The sequence below is a fragment of the Ascaphus truei genome, chromosome 17, assembly GCF_040206685.1.
Source record: "Ascaphus truei isolate aAscTru1 chromosome 17, aAscTru1.hap1, whole genome shotgun sequence".
Taxonomy (NCBI): Eukaryota; Metazoa; Chordata; class Amphibia; order Anura; family Ascaphidae; genus Ascaphus; species Ascaphus truei.
Genome location: NC_134499.1, coordinates 19,676,408 through 19,685,705, shown reverse-complemented (window position 1 = coordinate 19,685,705; position 9,298 = coordinate 19,676,408). Strand labels below are relative to the sequence as shown.

At 51.4% G+C, this 9,298-nt stretch overlaps 1 protein-coding gene across 2 annotated transcripts in view; it reads left to right on the top strand.

Moving 5' to 3' along the window:
• The first annotated feature begins 1,564 nt into the window (after positions 1 to 1,564).
• DOCK3 (dedicator of cytokinesis 3) overlaps positions 1,565 to 9,298 on the top strand; it is a 167,715-nt gene continuing 159,981 nt past the window's right edge. Inside the window, exon 1 of one of the 2 annotated variants that reach the window (XM_075574192.1) lies at positions 1,565 to 2,359. In XM_075574192.1, the coding sequence (XP_075430307.1) occupies positions 2,323 to 2,359 (37 nt within the window). In that variant the 5' untranslated portion in view covers positions 1,565 to 2,322. The remainder of the gene's footprint in view (positions 2,360 to 9,298) is intronic. The other variant, XM_075574193.1, reaches the window with a different exon arrangement.

Below are 9,298 nucleotides of genomic sequence, written 5' to 3'. Positions count from 1 at the left end.
GAGAGAAGTTACCCTTAATCAACCACATCTCACAAGTTCCCTAATGCTGACCCGTCTCTTCCCTGGGGATAGGACAGGTACCACCAGGTGAGCAGGGGAATCTCCATCCAATCAGGAGGCCTCCTGTGTCCGTCCACATTTGGGGATCTCTGGGGAAATGCAAGATGTTAATGGGTAGCCACATGTAAATCAGAGAGATCGCGTTCCAGTGAGCGAGACATCGGGTCTTCACACTACTTACTGTCGCTTCATTTCATGACATCTCCAGTCCTAAAATAGATCATAAGCTCTTGTGCCTAGTGATCCATACAGCGCTCTGACCTGCAAGAATCCTAGTAAAAGCACATGGCTAGCTCCACTGGCTGATACTATACACCTCATATGCACTGACCTTGCCCCCCTGCAGACGCACTTACCAGAACACCCTCCTACTGTCTCTGCAAGTTCTCCCCACTGACCACTTAGATTGTAAGCTCTTCGGGGCAGGGACTCCTTTCCCTAATGTTACTTTAATGTCTGAAGCGCTTATTCCCCTATGTGTTATATTATTGTGTCACGTGTGTTACTGCCATGACGCGCTATGTACAGGGATGACGCTATATAAATAAAGATATACATACATACATACAAAGTATATAATAATGGGACAGTTACATCTCAAGCACCTACCACCCGCACCTGTGCTGGGGGCGAAGGGACCGCCCTGTCACCCAGGGGACAGAGGGAAGTGAACAGGGCCGCAAAAAGCAGGAATATCAGGCACCTACAGTACCTTGGACAGCAACTGATCCTGTCTGAGGAAGGGACATTAATGGGAGAGACTGCCCCCTCCCTATGCGAGAGACTGCCCCCTCCCTATGCGAGAGACTGCCCCCTCCCTATGCGAGAGACTGCCCCTCCCTATGTGAGAAACTGCCCCCTCCCTATGTGAGAGACTGCCAGCTAATGTGAGAGACTGCCAACAAAAGTGAAAGACTGACACCTTATGTGAGAGACTTTCCTCTTATGTGAAAGACTGCCACCTGTGAGGGGCTGTCTCCTTATGTGGGAGACTGCCACCTGTGAGGGGCTGTCTCCTTATGTGGGAGACTGCCACCTGTGAGGGGCTGTCTCCTTATGTGGGAGACTGCCACCTGTGAGAGGCTGTCTCCTTATGTGGGAGACTGCCACCTGTGAGGGGCTGTCTCCTTATGTGGGAGACTGCCACCTGTGAGGGGCTGTCTCCTTATGTGGGAGACTGCCACCTGTGAGGGGCTGTCTCCTTATGTGGGAGACTGCCACCTGTGAGAGGCTGTCTCCTTATGTGGGAGACTGCCACCTGTGAGAGGCTGTCTCCTTATGTGGGAGACTGCCACCTGTGAGAGGCTGTCTCCTTATGTGAGAGACTGCCACCTAGTGTAAGAGACTGTCGCCTAATGTGAAAGACTGCCACTTAATGTGATATTAGTATATGTATATATATATATAGAGAGAGAGAGTGTGTGTGTGTGTGTGTGTGTGTGTGTGTGTGTGTGTGTGTGTGTGTGTGTGTGTGTGTGTGTGTGTGTGTGTGTGTGTGTGTGTGTGTGTGTGTGTGTGTGTGTGTGTGTCTGTGATATATCAGGAGAGCAGACACAAAAAGAGGACGGTTTAGGTCTGAGCTTCAACTGCTCTCTCCCCCCTTCTCTCACTCTCTCCCCTTCTCTCACTCTCCCCTCCTCTCTCTCACTCCCCTCCTCTCTCTCTCTCTATATCTCTCCCTCCCTCCCTCTCTCTGCTCCTCCCTCTCTCCCTCTGTATGTGCCAGTATATACATATATATCAGTGGGTATAGATCAGTGTATATATATACCCCCACCCCCACACACCGGCCATGCCGCTCTCCGGGCCCCCACCACCGGTCCCGGGGCCCAAGTCGTATAATCCGTCTGATTGACCGGGAGGAGAAAACCGGGGACGGGATCTACTCCCCGATACTGGGATCTACCCGCGGACACAGTGATCTACCCGTCGACCTAGTGATCTACTCACGGATACCGGGATCTACCCTCGAGACCGGGATCTAACCCTCCCTCCAAACACCGGGATCTACCGCTCTCCTAGGCACTGGAATCTACCCCTCCCTCGGACAGCAGGATCTACCCACGGGCACCGGGATCTAACCATCCACCGGGATCTACCCCTCCCTCGGACAGCAGGATCTACCCACGGGCACCGGGATCTAACCATCCACCGGGATCTACCCCTCCCTCGGACGCCGGGATCTACCCCCCACCCTTGGACACCGGGATCTACCCCCCCTCGGACACCGGGATCTTCCCCCTCCCGCCGTGTCTCAGGATCATGTGGACTCCAACGGAGGAGGAGAAATACGGAGTTGGTGAGTGAGACACAATTCGAGGGACACACAGTGACACAACATGACACAATCACACGTCTCACACTGTCATACATCTGGAATGACATGTACACATGCACAGTTACACACATACACACACAGTGACACATACACACAGTGACACACATACCCTCATGTACAGTACATTGCTCAGCACACAATCCATCAGTCAATGCAGGAATACACAATACGTGACATGCATACACAAACACACAGAGTAAAGTTCAGGAATGCACACATGTAACATAACACTGCAACAGGTACATACACAACACACACAGCACACGAACATACATCAAACACAAAAACCCATACATATTTATAAACACACAAACTTCGGCATCACAGCTCCATTCAAGGTATGTAGGTACACACAACACAATTAAACACAACACAATTGACAATACATATACAGTACAGTCTAGGATCTGGGTGTGAAGGGTAAGAGCTGGGTGAATGGGGTTGGAGCTGGGTGTATGGGGTTGGAGCTGTGTGTGTTCGGTTGGAGCTAGGTGTATGGGGTTGGAGCTGGGTGTATGGGGTTGGAACTGGGTGTATGGGGTTAGAGCTGGGTGTATGGGGTTGGAGCTGGGTGTATGGGGTTGGAGCTGGGTGTGTTGCGTAGAAGTTGGGTGTATGGGGTTGGAGCTGGGTGTATGGGGTTCGACCTGGGTGTGTTGGGTAGAAGTTGGGTATATGGGGTTGGAGCTAGGTGTATAGGGTTGGAGCTGGGTGTGTTAGGTTGGAACTGGGTGTGTTGGGTTGGAGCTAGGTGTATGGGGTTGGAACTGGGTGTATGGGGTTGGAGCTGGGTGTATGGGGTTGGAGCTTGGTGTATGGGGTTGGAGCTGGGTGTATGGGGTTGGAGCTTGGTGTATGGGGTTGGAGCTTGGTGTATGGGGTTGGAGCTGGGTGTATGGGGTTGGAACTGGGTGTATGGGGTTGGAGCTGGGTGTATGGGGTTGGAGCTTGGTGTGTTGGGTAGAAGTTGGGTATATGGGGTTGGAGCTGGGTGTATGGGGTTGGAGCTTGGTGTATGGGGTTCGACCTGTGTGTGTTGGGTAGAAGTTGGGTATATGGGGTTGGAGCTAGGTGTATGGGGTTGGAGCTGGGTGTATGGGGTTGGAGCTGGGTGTATGGGGTTGGACCTTGGTGTGTTGGGTAGAAGTTGGGTATATGGGGTTGGAGCTGGGTACACAGGGTTCTTGCTGGGTGTATGAGGTTGGTGCTGAGTGTTGGGTCTAGTGGGTTGGAGCTGGGTGTGTTTGGTAGAAGTTGGGTGTATGGTGTTGGTGCTTAGTGTTGGTGTAAAAGATTAAAGGTGGGTGTATAAGGTAGGAGCTAGGTGCATGGCGTTGGTGCTGGGTTTATAAAGTTGGTGCATGGTGTTGGGTGAATATGGTTGAAGCTATGTATGGTGAAGGAGCTGGTGTATAGGTTTAGCACAGGGTGTATGGGGTAGGAGCTGAGTGTATAGGATTGGAGCTGGTTGTATGGGATACGAGCTGGTTGTATGGGGTTGGAGCTGGGTGTATGGGGTTGGAGCGGGGTATGTAGGGTTTGTGCTGGGTGTATGAGATTGGTGTCGAGTGTTGGGTGTATGGGGTTAGAGCTTATGACATTAATGCTGTGTGTATTGAGTTGGAGCTGTGTATATGGGGCTGGTGCTGGGCATATGGGGTTGGTGCTGGGTATATGGGGTTGGTGCTGGGCGTATGGGGTTGGTGCTGGGCGTATGTGGTTGGTGCTGGGCGTATGGGGTTGGTGCTGGGCGTATGGGGTTAGTTGTGGGTGTATGGCATTGATGCTGTGTGTATGGGTTTGGCGCTTGGCATATGGGGTTGGTTCTGGGCATATGGAATTGGTGCATGGAGCTTAGCAGTGCCCATCTTTAGCCATTAATTTGCTGCACAAGTTGCATGGGGTGGGGGAGTTTGTATAGCTGTTGTATGTCGGGTGTAACTTGGACATATCCATGATAAATATAAAGATTATTCCAGCCCCACTGAAATCAGTGATAGTGACAAGAACTCCTCTCCCACCCCTCTTCCACTCTCCTCTCCATCTCTCTCCTCCCTCTTTCCCTCCTCCTTCCCAACCCCTCCATCTCTCCCCCTCTATCTCTCTCCCCCCTCCCTCCTTCCTCTCCCTCTTCCACTCTTCTCGCTATCTCTCTCCCTTCCTCCTCTCCCCCTCCCTCTTCAACTCTTCTCTCCATCTCTCTCCCTCCCTCTCCCCCCCCCCTTCCCTCCTCTCCCTCTTCCACTCTTCTCTCCATCTCTCTCCCTGCCTCGCTCTCCCTCCTTGGCTCTTGTTGTATTGAAGAGGATTTCGGGGCATTAAGGCCCCAGCTGTCCTGCTATGTGATTTGGAAGGGGGGGGGGGGGCTCCCTCTTACATCTGTCAGTAGTGGTCTTCATATTGACCTCTTCCTTCCCAGAGAGCAAGGAACAGATCACTTTACTTACTTATAAACACACAGATATATATCGCTCTGTATACAGGGACACACAGATATATATCGCTCTGTATACACAGACACACAGATATATATCGCTCTGTATACACAGACACACAGATATATATCGCTCTGTATACACACAAATATATATCACTCTGTTTACACACACAGATATTTATCGCTCTGTATACACACACATAGATATATATCACCCTGTATACACACAAACAGATATATATCCACACACACAGATATATATCGCTTTCTATACACACATACAGATATATATCGCTCTGTATATACACACAAATATTTATCCCACTGTATACACACACACACACAGGTGTGTATCACTCTGTATATATACACTCACACACACACAGGTATATATCGCTCTGTATGCACACACAGATTTATATCACTCTGTATACACACAGATATATATCGCTCTGTATATGCACAGACACACATATATATATATCGCTCTGCACGCACACACACAGTTATATATCACCCTATATACAGAAGCAGGGGGGGGGGGAGCAGCAGCGGTGTGGGGGAGAAGCAGAGGGGGGAGCAGGGGGGGGGGAGATGCAATGTTGTCCTGAGCTATTTCTACTAATCCCATTACAGGAGACATGGGCTGAGAGCTTTGTGCCTATTCCCTCCCCCCCTGCACAGGAGCAGACAGGCGGCCTGATATTCAGGGGTCAGTATACAGGAGTGGACAGGCGGCCTGATATTCAGGGGTCAGTATACAGGAGCGGACAGGCGGCCTGATATTTAGGGGTCGGTATACAGGAGGCCGGCCTGATATTCAGGGGTCAGTATACAGGAGGAGGCCGCCCTGATATTCAGGGGTCAGTATACAGGAGGCCGGCCTGATATTCAGGGGTCAGTATACAGGAGGCCGGCCTGATATTCAGTGGTCAGTATACAGGAGGCCGGCCTGATATTCAGGGGTCAGTATACAGGAGGCTGGCCTGATATTCAGGGGTCAGTATACAGGAGGCCACCCTGATATTCAGGGGTCAGTATACAGGAGGAGGCCGGCCTAATATTCAGGGGTCAGTATACAGGAGGAGGCCGGCCTAATATTCAGGGGTCAGTATACAGGAGCGGACAGCTGGCCTGATATTCAGGGGTCAGTATACAGGAGGTCGGCCTGATATTCAGGGGTCAGTATACAGGAGGTCGGCCTGATATTCAGGGGTCAGTATACACAAGGCCGGCCTGATTTTCAGGGGTCAGTATACAGGAGGCTGGCCTGATATTCAGGGGTCAGTATACAGGAGGCCGGCCTGATATTCAGGGGTCAGTATACAGGAGGCCAGCCAGATATTCAGGGGTCAGTATACAGGAGGCCGGCCTGATATTCAGGGGTCAGTATACAGGAGGCCGGCCTGATATTCAGGGGTCAGTATACAGGAGGCCGCCCTGATATTCAGGGGTCAGTATACAGGAGGTCGGCCTGATATTCAGGGGTCAGTATACAGGAGGCCGGCCTGATATTCAGGGGTCAGTATACAGGAGGCCACCCTGATATTCAGGGGTCAGTATACAGGAGGATGCCAGCCAGATATTCAGGGGTCAGTATACAGGAGGCCGGCCTGATATTCAGGGGTCAGTATACATGAGGCCGGCCTGATATTCAGGGGTCAGTATACAGGAGGTCGGCCTGATATTCAGGGGTCAGTATACAGGAGGCCGGCCTGATATTCAGGGGTCAGTATACAGGAGGCCGGCCTGATATTCAGGGGTTAGTATACAGGAGGATGCCGGCCAGATATTCAGGGGTCAGTATACAGGAGGCTGGCCTGATATTCAGGGGTCAGTATACAGGAGGCTGGCCTGATATTCAGTGGTCAGTATACAGGAGGCCGTCCTGATATTCAGGGGTCAGTATACAGGAGGCCGGCCTGATATTCAGGGGTCAGTATACAGGAGGCCGGCCTGATATTCAGGGGTCAGTATACAGGAGGCTGGCCTGATATTCGAAGGGGTCAGTATACAGGAGGCCGGCCTGATATTCAGGGGTCAGTATACAGGAGGCTGGCCTGATATTCAGGGGTCAGTATACAGGAAGCCGGCCTGATATTCAGGGGTCAGTATACAGGAGGCTGGCCTGATATTCAGGGGTCAGTATACAGGAGCAGACAGCCGGCCTGATATTCAGGGGTCAGTATACAGGAGGCCGGCCTGATATTCAGTGGTTAGTATACAGGAGCAGAGTTGGCCAGATATTCAGGGGTCAGTATACAGGAGCAGACGGCTGGCCTGAAATTCAGGGGTCAGTATACAGGAGCAGACAGGCGGCCTGATTTTCAGGGGTCAGTATTAGGGTTGCCAGGTGGCTTCTCCAAAAATACTGGACTCAATGGTGAAAGGTGCGTCAGGTCACTATATCCAGGGAGGAAAATACTGGACACACATGTCCAGTATTACAGCACCTCTCATTTTTTACTGGACAGAGTATCCAAATACAGGACAGTCCAGTTCAATACCGGACACCTGGCAACCCTAGTATTGTATTGTATGTCTTTATTTATATAGCGCCATTAATGTACATAGCGCTTCACAGTAGTAACACACGTGGTAATCAAATAAATAACAAATAATAACAGATAATATAAATAACAGATCATGGGAATAAGTGCTTTAGACATAAAAGTAACATTAAGGAAGAGGAGTCCCTGCCCCGAGGAGCTTACAGTCTAATTGGTAGGTAGGGAGAACGTACAGAGACAGTAGGAGGGAGTTCTGGTCAGTATACAGGAGGATGCCGGCCTGATTTTCAGGGGTCAGTATACAGGAGGAGGCCGCTCTGATATTCAGGGGTCAGTATACAGGAGGAGGCCGGCCTGATATTCAGGGGTCAGTATACAGGAGGCCACCCTGATATTCAGGGGTCAGTATACAGGAGGCCACCCTGATATTCAGGGGTCAGTATACAGGAGGAGGCTGCCCTGATATTCAGGGGTCAGTATACAGGAGGCCACCCTGATATTCAGGGGTCAGTATACAGGAGGAGGCCGCCCTGATATTCAGGGGTCAGTATACAGGAGGCTGCCCTGATATTCAGGGGTCAGTATACAGGAGGCCGGCCTGGTATTCAGGGGTCAGTATACAGGAGGCCGCCCTGATATTCAGGGGTCAGTATACAGGAGGCCGCCCTGATATTCAGGGGTCAGTATACAGGAGCACACAGCCGGCCTGATATTCACGGGTCAGTATACAGGAGGAGGCCGGCCTGATATTCAGGGGTCAGTATACAGGAGGCCACCCTGATATTCAGGGGTCAGTATACAGGAGGCCACCCTGATATTCAGGGGTCAGTATAGAGGAGGCCGCCCTGATATTCAGGGGTCAGTATAGAGGAGGCCACCCTGATATTCAGGAGTCAGTATACAGGAGGAGGCCACCCTGATATTCAGGGGTCAGTATACAGGAGGAGGCCGGCCTGATATTCAGGGGTCAGTATACAGGAGGAGGCCGCCCTGATATTCAGGGGTCAGTATACAGGAGGCCGGCCTGATATTCAGGGGTCAGTATACAGGAGGCCGGCCTGATATTCAGGGGTCAGTATACAGGAGGCCGGCCTGATATTCAGGGGTCAGTATACAGGAGGAGGCCGGCCTGATATTCAGGGGTCAGTATACAGGAGCAGACAGGCGGCCTGATTTTCAGGGGTCAGTATACAGGAGGTCTCAGGCCCTGCGTTTCTGTACTTTATATGAGATGTGATTCACCGGACCAAAAAATTATATACGGTATATTAAACAGTTGCTCTTTATTAAGCAGATCAGCGAGACCGCCTCCAGAACAGTGAGACCGCCTCCAGAACAGTGAGACTGCCTCCAGAACAGTGAGACTGCCTCCAGAACAGTGAGACTGGCTTTTGATCTGTGAGACCTCCTCCAGAACAGTGAGCCTGCCTTCTGATCTGTGAGACCTCCTCCAGAACAGTGAGACTGCCTCCTGATCTGTGAGACCTCCTCCAGAACAGTGAGACTGCCTTCTGATCTGTGAGACTGCCTTCTGATCTGTGAGACTGCCTTCTGATCTGTGAGACTGCCTTCTGATCTGTGAGACTGCCTTCTGATCTGTGAGACGGCCTTCTGATCTGTGAGACCTCCTCCAGAACAGTGAGACTGCCTCCAGAACAGTGAGACTGCCTTCTGATCTGTGAGACCGCTTCCAGAAGAGTGAGACTGCCTTCTGATCTGTGAGACCTCCTCCAGAACAATGAGACTGCCTTCTGATCTGTGAGACCTCCTCCAGAACAGTGAGACTACCTCCAGAACAGTGAGACTGCCTTCTGATCTGTGAGACCTCCTCCCGAACAGTGAGACTGCCTCCTGATCTGTGAGACCTCCTCCAGAACAGTGAGACTGCCTCCTGATCTGTGAGACCGCCTCCAGAACAGTGAGACTGCCTTCTGATCTGTGAGACCACCTCCT